Source organism: Condylura cristata, unplaced genomic scaffold (genome assembly GCF_000260355.1).
Source record: "Condylura cristata isolate star-nosed mole 26May11 unplaced genomic scaffold, ConCri1.0 scaffold00023, whole genome shotgun sequence".
NCBI lineage: Eukaryota > Metazoa > Chordata > Mammalia > Eulipotyphla > Talpidae > Condylura > Condylura cristata.
In genome coordinates, this window is record NW_004567124.1 from 19,023,613 (window position 1) to 19,043,740 (window position 20,128).

At 39.5% G+C, this 20,128-nt stretch overlaps 1 protein-coding gene across 3 annotated transcripts in view; it reads left to right on the forward strand.

The window, feature by feature from the left end:
* ATP8B4 (ATPase, class I, type 8B, member 4) overlaps positions 1-20,128 on the forward strand; it is a 223,415-nt gene that overhangs the window by 173,554 nt on the left and 29,733 nt on the right. For all 3 annotated transcript variants that reach the window (XM_012728821.1, XM_012728823.1, XM_012728824.1), the window contains exons 21-23: positions 2,623-2,770; positions 5,479-5,662; positions 6,463-6,686. In XM_012728821.1, coding sequence (XP_012584275.1) covers positions 2,623-2,770; positions 5,479-5,662; positions 6,463-6,686 — 556 coding nt within the window. The remainder of the gene's footprint in view (positions 1-2,622; positions 2,771-5,478; positions 5,663-6,462; positions 6,687-20,128) is intronic.

Consider the following 20,128-nt stretch of genomic DNA (forward strand, 5'->3'; position numbering starts at 1 on the left):
AGTAGCGTTAGCTTCTTAGTGCTGTACTTTAACCCACTGTGTCACCAGGGAGGGCCCTAAGGATTTATTTTTTATTTATTTATGCATACAACAACTGAGGTGCAGGCCAGAGGTTCAGGGTGTTGAGAGGATTCACCAGAAACATTTGGGAAGCAGAATAGGCAAATTGACTGAAATACACTGCTGAGGGCAGCAGCGAGCAAGACAGAAAGGTCTGGTACACTATATATGGGTCTGTTCCCTGGCCCCGGAGATTGAATTCAAGTTGCAGTGGTGATAGTGCTCCCTTAGGTCACCAGGGAGGCACCTATCTCTTTTGTTTATAGATTGCATGCAGACTAGCCCAGGTCTAGCTTTTTGCTATATTTGTGCTGTCAAGGGACTATGAATCCCATGGTTACCCTCGATCATTTATGCATTTCTGTGTGCCATCACTAACAGACAACCCTTCATTATAAATTTTGGGAAAAATAGGAACTGCATTGTTTTAGCACTTGTTATTTCTATTTTGTCATCAAGCATTGCGTATTATGTCTGCAAAGAGTTCATATTAATTGGTGATTGTTTCTGTGAGATTAACTAATAACAATTTTTTGTAAGGATCAGCTGGTGTTTGAATAGCTAAGTTCCATGAAGAAAATTAAATAATATTTCTAAAACATGGGCAAAGGTCTGAAAGTACACAAGCCCAATCTGGCGAGGAAAGCTGACCTTGTGGAAGGAATGAGTGGAGATTTAAACAGAGTTGGAAAATCTGTCCCTTTTCTGCCTGGGAAAAGGGTTCATGTGAGATGTTAGGAAGACAGCTTAGGGAAAAAAAGTCCCAAGTAAATAGAATTTCAGCCAGTGATTTCTTGAACTTCACCCTCTTTTGGAATGTTTTCATTCTCTGGGGGGAAAACAGAGATTGAGTCATTTATACAACGAGTGAGAACTTTACTAAAAAAGAAACCTAAGGAGCGTTTGCCCTTTGGTGCTTTCTTAAGTCTCAATTTATGAGCTCTGCAACAACGTCAGAGAAATGTTCCTTTCTGAGGAAGTTGTCTCTTTTGCTTTCTTCATTATATGGGACTGCAAATTTTCAGGACTTCGAGGAGGATTCCATGACATGGTTATCTGATACAAAAGTCTGATCCTCTCACTTTAAATGATGATTTCTCCATGCCTGCTCTCTCTCCCCTTCCCCACCCTAACTGCCTAACTTTTCACACATAGCATTCTGACTTTATAAATCTTTGTGTTTGATTCTGCACACTGATTGCTAAATGCATGACATCATCCTTGGAGCCAGGAGCATGTAACCTTTGGGTTCCTAAATACAGGCTGTGATTTTGGTCCTGGACAGCAGAAGGAGATGTTGAGCCAGAAGATAAGAGTTGTTTTTTGTTTTTAACTTAGTATGTAAACAATAAATGTTACGTTTTCAAATAATTAGAAAGCTGAGAGCTACAATGGTTGTTTTTGTACAGTGAGCATTGTCTTTTTTTCAGAGGAGCCACATTTTAATAAATGCCTTCAACATAGGACAAATCTTTGGGGAACAACAGCATTTTGCTGTGAGCTAAAATGTTTCCTTTATGACCTGCCTCTCACTCCCCATTTTCTCTGGGTGCTCATTTTGTATGTGCATATTGTGCCCCAAAGTGTTGGTGGCTGACTTTGGCACTCATCTTCAGAAAATGTGTGTTGTGTAGTTCCCTAGTTGTGGTTGAAAATTCCGCAGTCTTGCCAGTTTGCTCTATGTTACTTCCAAGCCTGTCTTCTATGGGTCTTGGGAGAGGGAATTTCTTTTCCCTTAAAAGCATCATCTTTCCAATTTTAAAAGTAAAATGCCACTCTTAAGGGTGTTAAGTCACCATACAATCCACTTCTTAAACAACAGAGTTGGAAGAAATGTGGGCAGGGTTATTTTTCTGCTAATGAGATCTAGGGCATTGGTGGGAGTTTCCTTTTGGAAAGACCCTCTACATTTTGATGTCTGTAGTTTCTATTCCAGATGATTTATCCTGTTTGAGATAATGAATTTAATTTTCACTTAAAATATTCCATTATATTAAAATGACTATGCCAGTTCAGTAAATGCCATCACTTGTTTTTATAGCTAGGTTTTAAAAATGTGCTTCTTAGAAATTGCTGTTTTAAACTGGTTTATATTACATTGTTCTGCAAATTGATGAATTTATTTTATATGCAGATGTCCCAGAATTCCTAGAAGATTTAGACAACTGTCTTTCATCTCCCCTTTAAAAATATCGTATGCCAGACTTGTAGTCCTTAAGTCTTTAAAACTCAGACATCCTTATATATCAAATTTACCAAGAACTTCTAGTTCAAACCTAGCTCAGGATGGTGATTTAGCTTTTAGGTAATTTAAAACATTCAAGATGATTCTGTTTTCATGATGTTTACCCTCTTACTTCCTGGAATTTGGAAATTTGCTATGGTATCCCCTTCAAAAAAATTATCCACTCTGCTTACTAAAACCGAATCTTATGCCATAGTCTGTCTGAATGGTGATGAAATGAAATGAAATTACCTCTAGGCCAGTCTCTTGTTAGAGCTAATAGGTATGCCCCGTCTACTTTGTTTTGATTTGCTCCCCCTCACTCCTTCTCTTTTAAGGAAAGCAAAGGAAAATTTGTTTGGAGAAAACAGAAGTTTTTCCAATGGCCATGTAGTTTCTGAAAAAAGGCAGCAGCTGGAGCTGGACTCAGTTGTAGAAGAAACCATAACAGGAGATTATGCCTTAATCATAAATGGTCACAGTTTGGTGAGTTCACTTAAGGCTTTGTTCTTTCTGTTTTCACCCCCAAATGGTCTTTTTTGTCTTTTTTTTTTTTTTAAATGAGATCTCCTTTTGTGGTTTCCAAACAAATGACGTTGTTACGAACAGTGTATACGCTATGGTTTCCTATTTGCAAGAGGAAAGGAAACTTCTAATATGTATTTCATACATTATTGCTTGAATGACTACCGTAATGGGGAGGATCTGAAAAATACTGAATTCAGGCTATCAATCTTGTCAAAATGGTTATAGACTGCTTAATAGTAATGTTGAAATGCCTTTAAGGAATGCCATAGCATACTGTTATTTAACTAAAATAATGCAAGTGGATGAATGTACTACAATTATTGCTCTTGCTAATGTTTGTGATTTGTAAAGCACAACCTGACCTTCACATAATTACCACACCAAATTATTGCCATTTAGATACCTTTGGTGGTTTTTTCTAAATAGCAGCATTTTATAGCAATGCCAAACAATTTGCTTTGATTAGGAAATCTGGTTCTTGTCGTAATAGAATAAACTTGTATTGTACTTTTAATGTAGTTCAGGTTCCAAATCTTGAACGAGTATCAAAACACTCTTCTGAGTTTCTAATTTAGAAAACAAAAGCTTGATTACAGTCCAGTGAAATTATCATTTATATGCACAAAAAGCTAATCTCACATCTTTCTCTGACTTTAATGATCATTTTTCACTTTTGGATTTGGAAAATAAGTATATCTTCTTGTAGACAGTTTCTTAGAGGACAAAAGAAGTTGGAGCTGAGTAGATTGTATTCCCCACCACCCCCCTGTGATCAGCTGTCTGTTAGCTCTTAGTGCTTAGAGCATTATCCAGCTGGATTCCAGACATAATGATGTGTTGCCTTCTACACCATGGAAAGTTACAGAGCTCAGTTGCAGGCCAAGCTCAGTTGAAAGTTTGTCCAGATGACACGAACTTCTCCCTTGCACAAATGAGCAGCAACTGAAAATTATAAGCCTGTCAGCTGGACTTGGAGCTAGTGGCTGCCAAGCTGAACTGCCCAGGGACCACACTATGGAAAGGATTCCTAATGCGTAACATGCTTTGACTTCTTCTTTGATTCAAAGAAGCCAATGTGTGGGGGGGTTAGAGCACTCAGGTGATAGCATACACTGTTTTCTCCTTGTCTGTAACTCTGCTGACAGAAAGCTGAGATGGATGTTCTTCAAGACCCCCTTCAGCTTCAAAGCCTGAAGCTGATGAAACCATGAAATGCCATTTTCTTTAAGTGTGCTCAGAATCTTTAAAAGGATCATGACTCCAGTTTTCTCAAATCTTGGTGGTTTGGAGGCTATAATTGGGTCTCTCTCAGGACTCAATTTTTACCTGTTAATAATAAAGAAAGAAGGCAGGTCATTCTGGACCAGAAAAGCAGTTTTGCACACTTTCTCTTTTAGAGATGGGCAATTGTATTTGAGCTTGCTAATTCACGATCACCTCTAGCAATTATAGGTCTTGATGTGAGAAATGTCTGTACTACTTATACTTTTATGCTTACTAGCTTATTCTTCCAGTCATACCACTAACCTTTATGACACATGTCTGGGTCATGATGATAGCGCCTGTGGTGAAGAGGCAAATAGTCACAGCCTCTGCTGTAGGGATTGTGCTGTGGTGGGAGAGTGTCCTTTAGAATGGTATGATAAATATTTTAAAGAGAAGCACAATCCTTTGAATACATGGAGTCAACCACATTGAGTTTCTGATGGGAAAGACGGGTTGGGGTGGTTCTGGTAGAAGAGACACAAGTCAAAAGCACAGAAACAAGTAAGGCCCTGTTAGGTTATAGAAACAAGTAATTTAGCACGATGGGAACAGATTATAAACTTAAAAAAGTGGTGTTAAAACCAACTCAAAGAAGTGTAGGGGTCAGAGTGGAATGGGCTGTCATTATCTCCGTAAAGATTCATTAAAAGATATTGATGACTTCAAATTTAGGGGGAGTCCTGTTTCCTCCTAATGTGTTAATTAAATAAATGTACAGAGAGATATTTTCTAGGAAAAATGTGCTTAGTTTATTGGAAAGGATTATAGTCTTTTTTTTCAGCCACTTGGAACAACGAACGGCTCTTACATGGTTAGAGGTATAACTGAGGAAATGAGTGGGAACCCAGTGTGAGGCCCAGGTTGCATGCCACCCTTTGCTGGGTCTCTTTTTATTTCAAATACTACATTCTTCAGGGACTGTTGAGTAGACTATCTACTCTTCATTTGGCCACATAATTAACAACCACATGATGATAAACAAAACAACAGCACAAAGGAAACAGAGTTTTCACCAGGTAGAACAAATAAATCACCCTCATTTTATAGTTCATTTCTAAACTTGGTGAAACGGGGGTATGGTGTCTCCTGCTTGCCCTTATTTGTGTGGATACCCTCTCATTTAACTGTTTCTCTCCAATGCAGAGTGATGATCTGTCAAGGAGGACACACAGGGCACCATGTCTTTTATGTTTTTTGTAAAATTCCATGCTCCTTAGTAGGACTTCAATACTCATTTCACACGGTTGTTGCTGTGTGGCCTTAAATCAAAGACATACTGAAGCAAGTTGAACTGTTTAGGAATCAGTTGAAGAAAAAAGAAATTTCCTGCCCAAATGACATCTCTGGTTTCTATTTTTTCCCATTTCTCTTATTTCCTTGAATTACTTTTAACAACATAGGCTCATGCCCTAGAAAGCGACATCAAGAAAGATCTCCTAGAACTTGCCTGCATGTGCAAAACTGTGGTTTGTTGCCGAGTCACCGCACTCCAGAAAGCACAGGTAGTAGAGCTGGTGAAGAAGCACAGGAAAGCTGTCACTTTGGCCATCGGTGATGGAGCCAATGATGTCAGCATGATCAAAAGTAAGAGGCCTGCTGCTCAGTGGAGAATGTTGCCTGCCTCAGGTTCAGCCTTTTAGAACATATACTGGAGATAGAGCTGAAATTTTCTTTTAGTGGTTTTTTTTTTTTTAAAGATTTATTTATTTATATAGAACCGGGATACAGGTCAGAGATGCGGAGGGTGAGAGGATTCACCAGAGACAGAGTGGGGAGCAGAAGAGGCAGATCGACGAAGTACACTGCTGAGGAGAGCAGTGGGTGGGTCAGGAGAGGTCTGCCTCGCCATGTGGTCACCTCCGGGGCAGGAGGGAATCGAACTCATGCGGAAGTGGCTCAAGCCTCCTAGTGCAGTGCTTTAACCCGCTGCACCACCAGGAGGGCCCTTTTAGTGGTTCTTAACTGAATGTTTTCTCAGTCCAATATTATTAACATTCATTGAAAAACATCAACTTCTTTTAAATTATTTATGTATTTTTATGCCAAAAATTCAGCTGACCTGATCTAATTTGAATTAGAAAATAACTATAGAGTGGAGAAATGCACACAGGACCCACAATCCCAACACTTGGGTTTAGTCCCAGCTTTGCCTTGCAAATTGCAAAACCTTTTGCAAGTCACTAAACTGTCGTAAAAGTAGGATAAATACCTCACTATCATGAATGTTTCATGTGATAATAAATGTGAAAAATTAAAATTGCTAAAGATATATGGTTTCTGTAAATAAATTAGTAGTGTAAAAGTAGTGCAAAAGAGGAATGACCAGATAGCAAAAGAAAATGTTTAAGTTTGGGGAGTGAGAGTGTTGTTTCTTTCCTCTGTAGGTGCTCACATTGGCATTGGCATCAGCGGCCAGGATGGACTCCAAGCTGTTTTAGCCAGCGACTACTCATTTGCACAGTTTAGATACCTCCAAAGGCTTCTCTTCGTTCACGGACGGTGGTCTTATTACCGAATGTGCAAATTCTTACGCTATTTCTTCTATAAGAATTTTGCATTCACACTTGTGCATTTCTGGTTTGGTTTCTTCTGTGGTTTCTCAGCCCAGGTTGGTAAAGCACATTTCCTTTTTTATAAGATTCCCTGGATTACAAAAAAACTGCACTAATACAAAATATATATATGTATATATATATATATATGTATGTCTAATGTAAGTTACAATATTATAATTACACAATTTATAATTGACTTGAACTTTGAACCCAAGGAGAATATATACTTAGTTGGAAGTTTATTTACTTATTTTTGTTTTTGTGTGAGTAATCAGTGCACTTTAAAGTCTTCATTGAAATGTTTTGGTTTGCTGACAAGTAAACATGATGTAGAGTTTTACTTCACAACATAGGCCTGACAAACAGGCCTAGTTGGAAGGATATTACTTGCCCAACATACTAAACATATAAGAGATAGGCGTAAATATGTTTAAATCAGGGAGAAGTAACTGATACCCTAATATCAGGGCTGCTTTGATAAAAAACTGTCAGTGAAAAATTGATAAAAACAGATAATAGGTAAACTAGATATTATTGGTGAAGGAAAATTAACCAATTAATAAAATAGGATTCTATTTTTATATATACTCATATCTCTTTTAAGAGATAGCTATTTTTCTCTATATCTTGGCTAGCAGAAAAATTTTGCCCTGGGTATCAACTGTGTGAAATGTAAGTAAGACCTATAGTATTGAAATATACTAATAAATAAAATAGTTTAATATATTGAATGTGAGTAACAACAAAAGATAAAGATTATCCTTCAGAGTAAAATGGTAATTGTTAACTCTCATTAGATATTTATTCAACTGTTTTTCCATCCTTTGGGTTAATTACTGGTTCCTGTGCTAGTAATAAACATTTTTTTTAATCCTTCTAGAAAAATTGAGTATGGATTAAATCAAGCTAATAAACTTTTTTTTTTTTAAAGATTTATTTATTTATTCATACAGAATTGGGGTACAGGCCAGAGATGCGGAGGGTGAGAGGATTCACCAGAGACAGAGCAGGGAGCAGAACAGGCAGATCGATGAAGTACACTGCTGAGGGGAGCAGCGGGCGGGTCAGGAGAGGTCTGCCATGCCATGTGGAGCTCCTCGGGGCAGGTGGGGATCCGACTCATGAGGAAGTGGCTTTAGCTTCTCAGTGCAGTGCTTTAACCCGCTGTGCCACCAAGGAGGGCCCGCTAGTAAACCCTTTTGTAATGAAAACATGCTTTGTACAATTTCCCACTCTTTTCTGAGAAGTTGAGATTCCTTAAGGTGAGGGACACTACCACCCATTTTTAATTTTCACTTCTAGGGATAACATGACCAGAACTGAAAGCAGAATGAGATTATATTTTTGGTATCTTGTAGACTGTTGAAGTGAAGCAAACTTTTGAATTTAGTTTCTCAGAAATACAAATCTTCTTAGTGCTCTATCAGACAAGGCATGGTGGTGGTGGTGTTTACCTGCTCACAATTCTACTTTTGTCCATAAGACAAGTGTGGGGATGTGGGCTGTGCCTTCCTGGGCTGGTGACTTTCTCGCCACAGAAGAATTAAGCACACCTGTTTGTTAAGTGGTGTTTCTGAGAGAGCCAATTTTCATATTGGAAAGGACTGAGATTTGTGAAAAATCACAAACTATGAAGGAATGCACTAATCTTCATTTAGACCTCTGAGGACAGAGAGGGTAATGACTTGTATTTACAGACACACCAAGCTTAGTAGGCAGGTTTTACTGCCAAATTTTCTGTTAAAACTGTGAAGTCTAGTCTAGTAGCCAGTAACTTCTAACTGCTGCATTTAGGTGATTTTCTGCTCTGCTCTTCGGATCTGATGATATTGGTCAGAGTCAGATGTTAAGCAATTAGATTTTTAATCCTTTCACCAGTATTTATATTTTGAAAGGGAACAGCAAGCAAAAACAATGATTGTTTCAAAGACATGATTGTCTGATGGTTAAACCCAGCTGTTAGACACACCACCTGTCCATGGATAGGTTTCTTGTTTGATTCGACGTTAAAACATTTCTTTTCTGTGCTCCTTTTTTCCTCTTTTAAATTTTTTTTTCATTGAGCTTCTGGTTAATTGCATCTTTTTCATTTGAGTCTGCTGACACTGTGCACTGACCCTCATATAGTTTCCTGTGCTGGTGAATTGGGAAGACTTGGTGTTTTTTGAACTTTCGGTGCATAAGGGTCACTGTGAGCACATTAAAAGCATCATTTGTTGAATCCCACTTGAGTTCACAATGCAGTAGTTTGGCTCTGAGGTAGAGCCAAAGTGTTTGCATTTCTAGCAAGTTCCCTGGAGATTCTGCTACGCGGATGGGGGGACCATAATTCGAGAACCAGGGGGCTTGACAATCTAGAGTCTAACTCGGGCTTCCTTGAACCCAGAACTCAGAGTGAAATCCAATTTGCTGACTTCTTTTTTCTATCTACACTGGATCCTATTCATCTTTTCTGATGCAGAGGAGCAGTTAAGCACGCAGTTCATCTCTCCAAGTAGAATTTTTCAAGAGGGCTTAGAATCTCCTTAACTGCCAAAGCCATCCCACCCTGTGTAGCTGGTAACAGTATCAAGCCAAGGACAGAAGAAGAGAGGTCTGTTTCAGGATAGAAATTTGCTTCCCCCAATTTATCCAATCTATTATGATTTTATCTGGCTTAACCATATTTTCCTTTAGAAAGGAAACACATCTGAATCATTTACAGAGCCTATTATCTTGAATGGCACCCGGCACAAAAAGGCATCTAGTCACTTCTTATTGTTGGGTGTTTGTAGTGCCCTTATTTGTGCTTGAGATAGATGCAACAGAGAGTCATTTTAACATGCCTCTGGTCATTTCTGGAAGCTCTGTAGACTCCTGCACCATGGCCATCTTTGCATTCTCCACATGTGGTCTCTGTAAAGATGTCAGTCTATCTAGCACTGTGGGGAAGGGGCTCAATGTCTTAAGATCTGTATGTAGTCCACTTATGTATTCTGATTCCAGAATGTAAAATAGGTATTCAGCTGCGCTAAAATTAATATGGCATGATAAGGAATTTGGCTACAAGTGAGGTATTTCTTCATTATTTATGTATTGTTTCATTCTAAGAAGCATGAAGCATGTATTTACCAGGTTTTCTTTGCTTGGCTGATTTAAAAAAAAACAGGGCACATCCTCTTTGCAAGGGAACAATTGAACTCCTAAGTAGAGGACCTGAACTGGTGTTCACTTTCCCTTATTTTTATGATGATTTGGCCAAATTAGAACTCAGGCCTATACTTTCTGCCTCAGATCCTTTGCTCCTAATATTAAGTTTTTCATGCATTTAATGAATATTCACTAAACTCCTGTATAATCAGGCTGTGGTGCCTAATGGAGTTTGTACTCCAGGTATGGGATGGGATGTCTTGGTAGATATGGCAAAGTGTGAAATCACAGATTTTATTAGTTGTTTGTAGTGGAGGATTTAGGGCTCTGTTTTCAGACTGATTAGAGAAGTAGATAGGCTTGTCAGGAAAATGGCAAGTAGTCATTTGTTATTAACTGTTGGTGAGGAAAAGTCAGCAACTCAGTGGCAGTATCTGTTTAATGGCATCAATGCTGTGGCGTCATCGTCTACGTAGACTAAGGATATCGTTGACATTTCAAGTAGGGATGAGACATATTACTATTATAGCTAACAGTTAAGTGGCACTTTATGTACGAGGCATCATAGGCATCTAAATATTTAGGCATCTAAATAGCTTACTAATATTAGCTCAATACTTATAATAGCCATACAAAGTGGGCCTGTAGTTGTGATCTGTACCAGTTTTTTAAAAAATAATTTAAAAATTTTGTGATGAGAAATACATGAAAGCTACTGCCTTAGCCATTTTAAGTGTATAATTCATACACATTATTGTACAATTGGTCTCCAAAATTTTTCTTATCTGAAACTCTACCCATTAAAAACAATTTTTCATTTTCTCCTTCCCTCATACCTTTACACCATCATTCCACTTTCTACCAGTTTCACTATTTAGATATAAGTAGACTCATACAGTATTTCTCTTTTGTGACTTGGTTATTTCACCGAGTGTCCTCAAGACTCATGGATGTTATAGCATATGCCAGGATTCCCTTACTTTTTCACAGCCAAATACTATTCCAGTGTGTGTGTGCACAAACAACATTTGGTTTGTCCATCGATCCATTGAAGGACATTTGGGTTCCTTCCACTTCTTGGTCTGGCATTTTGCTTAGTATTTTCCAATGATGAGATGTGTAAGAGTTTTACTGTCCAATAAATTGCATTTTCTCCCACCTGAACTTTACTGTCCTATCTCCTTAGGTTCATTCTTTCTATATTCATTTAAAAATTTTTTTTAAAGCATCAATAGATGTGGTATTTTGTCAAATGCTTTTACTAGGTCGATTGAGATGAATTTTCTCTTTCTATTAATGAAACATGATATTTATTGATTTGAGTATGTTAAACCACCCTTGAGTCCCAATGATAACTCTCTCTTAATCATGGTGGATGCTCTTTTTAATGTGCTGTTTAATTTGATTTGCTATTATTTTGTTGAAAATTTTTGCATCTGTATTTATCAGGGATATTGGCCTAAGTTTTTCTTTCCATGTAGTGTCCTTGTCTGGCTTTGGTGTTTTACGTAATGCTGACTTTGTAAAATGAATTTGGGAGGTTTCCCTCCACTGCAGTTTCCTGGAAGAGTTGAGAAAGATTGACATTAATCCCTTAAATGTTTGTAGAATTCACAGTGAAACCACTTGGTCATGGGTTTTTCTTTGTGGAGAGGTTTTGATTACTAACTCCATCTCTTTCTTCATTATTGGTCTTTTCAGATTTTCACTTAACTTGTGATTCAGTCTTGGTAGGTTATGTTTCCAGGAATTTATTAATTTCTCTCAGGTGGCCCAATTTTGTTGTTATCTCTTATGATTTCTTTTAAGATTTATTTATTTATTGATACAGAACTGGGATACAAGCCAGAAGTGTAGGGGCAGTGAGAGGATTCACCAGAAACAGAAGGGAACAGAACAGGCAGATGGATGAAGTACACTGCTGAGGGGAGCAGCAGGTGGTTCAGGAGAGATCTGCTGCGCCATGTGGGTCACCTCCGAGGCAGGGATGGAACTTGCACTAAAGCAGCTGCAGCTGGTTTGCAGTGCTGTGCTTTAACCCGCTGCACCATCAGAGAGGGCTCCTCTTCTGATTTTTAATGTGGCAATTTAATTATTAGCCTTTTTTGAATTCAGGCTATGTGGGGGCCTTTGGGCTTCATGAATTTCTCCAAGCTTGGAAACTTTTTGGTCATGATTGCCTTAAGTAGACTTTCTGTCCTTTTCTTTTTTTTCTTCTTCTGGGATTCCAGTAAACATTTTTATGCTTTCCCATAGCCTTTTTCTTTAAAGTCAGTTGTTAGAATGTTATTCATTTCCTTTAGTAGTGTCATTTTTTTTCCTGAATCTTCATGATTTTGATTCTTTGGTTGGCATCTATAAAGTTGAGTAAATAGTCCCCATTTCCAGATTTTATAGATTTATTTCAGCAGGTGGAGACAGCTTGACTAAGATTGGGGTACTGGATGGATCACTTGGCAACACCTGTGGACAGATGGCGCTTGCTAGTAGTCTCTAGTTAGGTGAGGCCTACCCAGGCTCTGAGCTCAGGGAGCTATCTCTGATTGGACTGCATGGTTGGACAAGTTTGGGCAATTTGAAATGATGAGATGGGGGTCTTTGATTTTGCTTCCTGACTAGATGGCTAGTGGGGTCTTGTGTCCTTTAGACAGGGTTTCACAGTTGTGTCCTGTTATCAGGTGGGGCCACCAGGTATGACCCAAAGTTTACCGGGCTCACTGTTTAGCCACCCTCATTAAGTGAGACCTTAGGTGAGGTTCCAACATTGGGCAGTTTAGAGTCTGTGCTCTCTGTCTGGCAAGGCTGTAGTCAGTGTTCAGTAATTGGACAGTTCTATAGACCAGACATCTGCAGCATGAACCTATAGATTGAGTTTCTGGCTGGGTGTCACAAAAGGCCACTTACCGGGCTTTGAGGCTGCCCAGGGTCACTGTTCAGGCTCCCTTACTGCAAAAGTTTAAAGGTTATTATTAGTAGTCTAATATAGCTTCCTGTTTGAATTCCTTTGTAATCAGAGTTATGGGATGAACTCTGTGATTTCTCTGACCAGGTGAAGGGAGTAGAAACTGGAGGCTGTACTCATTAGTTGAGTGGACTATGAATTTATTTCCCTGTCTACTTGGGCCATAGCACAGAACTCATGGCCAGTATGGTTTGTGCTATATACCCAAACCAGGCAGAATTGTTCATCAAGCTCGCTGACCAGATGGAGCCACTGACTTGAGTATACAGGTGGACAGAGCCCCTGTTTGGCACTTCTGTCTAGTCCTGCTTACAGGCAGCCATGAGGTTTGCCTCTGTTTGAAAGCTGCTTGCCTACTCTCTCATCTTATTCTTCTCTGATTCTCAGTAGTTGAGTTCTGCAGAATTCCTCAATGATCTACATGATGTAAGGCCTGGTAGGCCTCCAGGGAAGTTACTTGCAATACTGGGAGAGCTAGCTATCTGCCTAGGGCTCTCTTCTTCTGAGTGGAAACACAGAGACCATTCTTCTGGTACAGTAAAGTGCTGACCTGGGGCAGGGACGATGTAGTCAGAGGATAACTTCTCCTTGTTCCCTTCTAATGTGTCCTTCTCACTCTCTGTGCTTCAGCAGTATGCTTAAGTCTCCTCTGGTTCTGAGATGTTCACAGTGGTGTCTTATCTGTGGATAATTACTAGTTGGTGTTCTCATGAGGGAGATTATTGTAGTTGAGAATGACTTAAGTTGCCATCTTGATGATATCATTTCTGAAAACACTTTTCCCTGAGAGCATTTGTGCGGCTTTTTTCTATTCTCTGGGGACACTACCTACCTGAGTTACCTTTCTATTTTCCACCAAGTTTTGAATTTGGAGCAAAACTTAGTTGAGTATGTTCACAGTTCAAACTTTCAAGAAAGATTTTCCTCATCTCTCCTTTTAACTAGTGCACGAGATTAGTTTTTCCTTAATTCTGACACTAAGGAGTGAGTTTATTGCCTGCCATAGCTTTATGAGAATGTCGGACTCTCCATTTGGTCTAATATTGGTATCATTAGTGGTCTCTCACAAAAAATGGTGTCTTGGAGTGAATGAGGTTTGATATATTACACAAACTTATTTGGCATGGAGGGCTGTTTTCTTTTCTCAAGCAACATGCTTACAGTGTAGGGCAGTGCCAGAATGAATTCACTTTAAGAAATTCTGAAATAGATGTCTCTACAGTGATACGTTTAAAATTTGACATTACTCTGTTATTTATCCTCCTTACAGTGTTTTGGACCCAATAAGATTACAAAAGACAAAGAAATGCTAAGAATACTTTCTCCATAGGCAAGGCTACTCATGCTTCTCCCTTTCAAAAACTTCCATTTTCTTTTTAAAGATTTATTTATTTATGCATACAAGAACTGGTGTATAGGCCGGAGGTTCAGTAAGTGAGAGGATTCACCAGAGATAGACTGTGGAGCAGAACAGTAGATCCACTGAAATATACTGCAGAGTGGAGCAGCAGGTAAGACAGGAGAGGTCTGCTGTGCCATGTGGGTCAACTCGCTGGCTGGGGATCCAACTTGTGTTGCAGTGACAGCAGATTGCTTCATAGTGCTGTGCTGCTCTTTTTTTTTTAAACTTTATTTATTTGTGCATACAGAGCTGGGGTACAAGCCAGAGGTGCGGGGGCAGTGAGAGGCTTCACCAGAGACAGAGTGGGGAGCAGAACAGGCAGATCAATGAAGTACACTGCTGGTGGGTCAGGAGAGGTCTGCCACGCCATGTGGGTGACCTTCAGGGTGGGGGATTGCACTCACATTGAAGCGGCTGTGGCCAGCTTGCAATGCTGTGTCCCTAACCCATTGTGCCACTAGGGAGGGCCCCATAGTGCTGTGTTTTAACCCATTGCACCACCAGGGAGGGCCCCCAAACTTCTTTATTCTTAATTATCTCTACTAAAGAGGACAAACAGTCCCATTTTATAGTCAGTGTAAGTGTGTTGTGGGGGAAGGAGGATTTGCATTTAAATTCCTAAGTCTTTTCTAGTATCCTTGCAGTTTTATTTTATGATTAGACAAGTAATTCTATGTGAACATTCATCAATTTATATATATATGTGAGATTATGCTCTTTATCTTATTAAGAAAACAAAATTTATGACATTTTGAGAAGCCTCTCTAGATTTATACTCTCCAGAAGTGTTATGAAGATTTAAGTTGTCGTTTTTTAATTATCCCTTGTCCAAACTCATGAGTCATACAACATTGTTAAATTACTGTTAAGAATACTTGTTTGTCATTTGGTAAGAGAAAAAAATTGATGAATAGGACAGGTCCTGGAATTTGTTTTCTCATTAGAACACAAGAAAAAGCATCCATAACTCCAATGGTAATATTACAACTGAAGTTAAAATAAGCCAAAGAGGTACAGATGAATGTGTGAGAATTTGGTGTTACCTCAGATGCTGAATCAATCTCTAGGAGTATATGAGTAGTTTACAAATTAAGTGGAGATCTGATTGTCTAAAATCTAGCTGCTTACAGGGATAGGTGTAATAGTTTATGTGAAGTTTGACGATAGAGGCAGGAAAGACTCTTCTGATACCTTTGCAGTTTCCAACTGACCAGCAGTTAGCTGATTTGAAAAATCTTTATTTTTAAAATTCCATTTAAAACAAACTTATTTAGAAACATCTTTTTAAAACTTCATGGCTTAGGCCCTCCCTGGTGGCACAGCGGGTTAAAGCACAGCACTAAGAAGCTAAAGTCACTTCCGCATGAGTTTGATCCCCGCCTGCCCTGGAGGTGACCACATGGCATGGCAGACCTCTCCTGACCCGCCCGCTGCTCCCCTCAGCAGTGTACTTAGCCGATCTGCCTGTTCTGCTCCCCACTCTGTCTCTGGTGAATCCTCTCACCACCCCCTGCATCTCTGGCCTGTACCCCAGTTCTCTATGCACAAATAAATAAATCTTTAAAAACAAAACAAAACAAAACTACATGGCTTAAAGAAGGAGCTTACTTCAGTACAGCAGGAAGCGTTTTCTAGAATAATATAAACAAATAAAGGTGAGTAGCCTGGTGTTAGTGATACTGAGGATTGACAGTGAGGGCAACTTGGCTATGGCATTGGGGTTGACAGGGGTTATTTTCTTTCCATTCCCTGCTTTCACTTGGAGGTCCTGATTAGGAACAGGTTTAACTGAAAAATCTTCTGGCTTTTTTCCTCCATAGTCATGTTTTTCTAAGGATGATATGCCATAAAGGAGGCAAATAAAAAGAAAACTAACAAACATTCCAGAGGGGACTAGTCTACAGAGAATTTTTGAATAGAAGGTACTTTGGCCGTCATACCTTTTTTCCCCTCATTGAAATCATTGAGTTGACATGGGCCTCCAAAACACGTTAGGTGACAAAACTCAGTCCCCAAAACCTAATAGATAGCCACTGTTTCCCATACCCCTGCCTTTCTCCTACATTGCTTCAGTGGAATTGGCTGCTCCCTGGTGAAATGGCGCCAGCAGTATAAAAACTATTCAACAATAGAAGGCATTTGGTTAGAGACCCTTCTTGAGCGGCACTTCATGCCCTTCTTTATCCATTCTCCACAGGAGTGAGACCCATACATAAATCTGACACAGAAGCTAGCGAGTCCAAAAGCTCATTCATTGAACAATAGTGAGCCCAGTGCCAGTTGAAGGTCAAGTGTTCTGCTGGCCTCCAGGGACAACAGAATGAACCAAAGGGATGCAGTTCCTGCCCTCTGGGAACTTACAGTCTGGGAACGATTTTATTTTCATGAATGTGAAACTGCTGGTAAATGACTCCATATGCACCTTTCTCTTATTTTTCAAACAAGAGTCTTTTTGAATTAAATTTGTCATGGGTGAGCTATGTCTTGGGGCCTACCCTTTTGAATCTCAGCATGATTCATAAGTACCTAAATATTTTTTCCTGTATCTCTTAACAGATTGTTTTGAAGCAATCCATTCTGCAGCCCAAAATATCTGATCAAATGTAAATAGATTGTGCTTTCTTAGACACAATGTTGACTTTCAAAAACACCAGTTTAATTACTTAATGAAGTGACATGTGCTATTTCTTTACTACCTTGGCCTGTCTCTCTGGGCCTGGTCAGTTTTATCCCAGCTCCTATTCTTGGATGATAGCTCTAGTAGATTCCAGCCAGTGCCCCATCCTGGTAGGTGGTCTGGGGCAAATGTACAAGTTGATCCAGATGTGGCATGCAAGGGCCCATTTACTGCCTGTGGGATGGCTCTTAGGACATCTCAGATGGAGGATGATATGATGCAGAGTGGGTGGTGTTTAGTTTATGGCCTTTCCCCTTCTTACTTCAGTACCTCGCCCCTGTTGTGATTGTTTTGGGGCACACGGGGAAAGAATCTGCCTGAGAGGGACCAGATTCTCTTTGCTTGGATTACTGAGTAGAATTCACTAGGGGAAACAGCTGGAATAGAGATCAAAGTGTCTGTGCCTTATTGATACCTAGAATCTTTGCTTTGGTAGCGGATTTCAGAAACGTGGAGTCCAGCCCCTCATTTTGTTGAAGGGCAGCCCTTCTCCCAAGAACTAAAGATCCATGGTGAGCAAGACTGGCACTGACACATGCGTCCTGAATCTCCCTTTACTGCTTTAATGGTCTGCTTTATAAGTGACCACTTGAGTGATCATAGACTTGGAAAAGGGAATGGCTATGTCTTTCTTAAAAAAAAAAAAGATTTATTTATTTTGCTTAAGGACTGGGGTACAGGCCAGAGGTGCGGTGAGTGAGAGGATTCACCAGAGTGGGGAGCAGAACAGCAGATAGATGAAGTACACAGCTGAGGGGAGAAGGGAGCATGTCAGGAGGGGTCTGTTGTGCTATGTGGATCAGCTCCCTGGTGAGTGGATCAAACTCATGATGCCTTGGCTTCAGAGAGAGCTTCACAGTGGGGTGCTTTAACCCATTGTGCTACCAAGGAGAGCCACACCTTTCTTTTTAAATGTCTTCGCCTGACCCCTGCCAGGCAAAGGTCTGCTATATTTAGAATCTAAAGGACAAACATTCAGTAAGATATGACTGAGGGACAAGAAAACTGTGTTACTGACAGAGTAATGTCTGGTGGGGGAAAGTATCTTCCACAGCCTAGGCCCTCAGCAAGGTGATGTCTACTTTTAGGCAAACTGCTTCCTAGAATGATCTGGAAGTTTGAGGCCATGTCTGCCAGCAAACACTGACACCAGATTGCCTCTGAGAGACTTCAAATATCCTATCTCCTGATGAGATTTCCAACCAGATTTTTGGACCAGAGGATTTGAATAAATGTCAGACTAGTCTCTGAACTGAATCTTAGGTCCTTTTTAAGGAAATCCCTTATCTCAATCTGTTAGTAAAACTCATGATTTTCATGGAGTCCTCTAAGAGTTTGTATGTACTATGGAAAAACATTTAGCTTATTTTAAAAGCACTTAGTGCCCTCATGATTTTTAATAAAGATGAACTGTACTGTACCCAAACCCTGGATAGAGCCAAAAAAAAAAAACAAAAAAAAAAAACCAAGAACAAAAATTATTGTTTGTGGCCCAATTTAGAAAATTCACATTTGAAACTTTACAACTACTGACACCATGTACTTGTGAGATGATATTATCTGATGACAATTTATCATTGTCAGTGAGATAGCTGTGTATAGTTGTTATTTTTTCTTTTTTTAAAATTCTATCATGATATGGAAACAATTATCTTGTCAAGGTCAGAAAAACTTTAGTTCTGTCAAACAATATAAGAAAAGTCAACAATGAAAAGTTTGGAAAGTGACGTGCAAGAGTGCAACTAATCTCAAGGCTTTGATGACTTCATGGGTTTGGTTACCTGTGAGCCCATCGCAGCCTGGCAGGGCAGCCCTAATCCCCCCTGGCTCTCCAGATGTGCCCTGTGGAAAACTTAGGCAGGGGAGGGTGCTCAAGCTTGAACAGTTCCTCCTGGATCCTGCTAGTGGGTTTCTACTAATTATACAAATCAGCAACAGATGTGCTAAGGCCGAGCACCTCATATTTACTCCACAATGTGTTTTCTTCAGATGACAATTTTTTAATGCCTAAATAAAAAATATCATTATATAGTTTTCCTCTAAAAACAAAGCAAAAGGGGGATACATGACTCCAGAAAGGTAGTTCACTCAGTATTTGAAGAAGGAGCTGAGCCAATGGTCTCAGATTCAAAGCCTGTTGTAACCTTATTAAGATTTATTTAAGTGTGGTTATCTATAAATCATAGATTTTGTGTTTCTCAAGCTATTTTATGTTGAATTTATAGCTGGAGTAGTTTTGCACTATATAAAATGGTTGATAAGGCTGATAAATTACTCCCATAAAGGGAGCAAGGAGGAGGGGATTTCTTTAAATAAGAAAGCAGCAAAGTTGGAAAACCAGACACCTCTCCCTTTTTTTTTCTCATCTGCAAGGAGACACATAGGGTTTCAAGCTGACTAGTGGCATCTCACAGCGGCATGGCTTTTCTTTCTTTGGAAGCCTAGAAATAGGGGACCCTAGGTCAAATTTAACTCCTGTTAATATAAATAATTTGAGTCACCTGCAGTCAGAGGTCAGCACCATTCTTTTGGTTTTGTCTAGCTGAAATGCTTCCCACATCTAGGGCTCCATAGGAATACTCCCCGCCCTCCTTCTTTCTCATTGGGGCAACTGGTTAGCCCACATGTGGGCACCCATATGTCAGTGGGGGGTGAGAGGGATAGTAGAGTGGCAAAAGGCTTAAGCATTCCTGGAAGAGCAGGAAATGGGTGGGGTCCCAATGGATTGTTGGTGGACTAGTTTGCCTCTTTCAGCCAATCCCAGTCACCAGAGCAGGGGCCTTACATTTTTTTTTCCATGGGTAATTATGGACTATCAGGAGACATGGAACATTGACTGTAACTATTTGAGTTGTTGGAGACCCCTTGAAAGGCTAGAAAGAAGCCTATTGTAGAAGAAATACTGCTCAAGATTTGATTTCTGTGGAAGCCTCTAAAGTGAAAATTATGCTAAGTCAATGCCTGTCACAAGGGAAGGTGCTTTTTAAGGTGAGTGACTCAGATGAACACCTTTTGGTAGAACCTGAAGCAAAACTAGCATCAGCATTAGCAGTGATTAAAACAATTAGGTACTCTTGAGGAAAATTTTAATTATATCCAGGTATTCATTTTCTTTGCTTTAATTTTCTAATACTTTCATTAATTTAGTAGCTCATTCTAGACATAAATATCTGTGGCTAGTTGTCTAAATAAAGAATTTCAGTTTTATAAAAATGTCTAATATTGGGAAATGTCCCGCTTTATTCATCCCTTGAACATATCACTTAAAGGTTGGACTCTTAACATGCTCCTCCTTTTCTTTCATAACAAAGGTACCTGCTTGTTA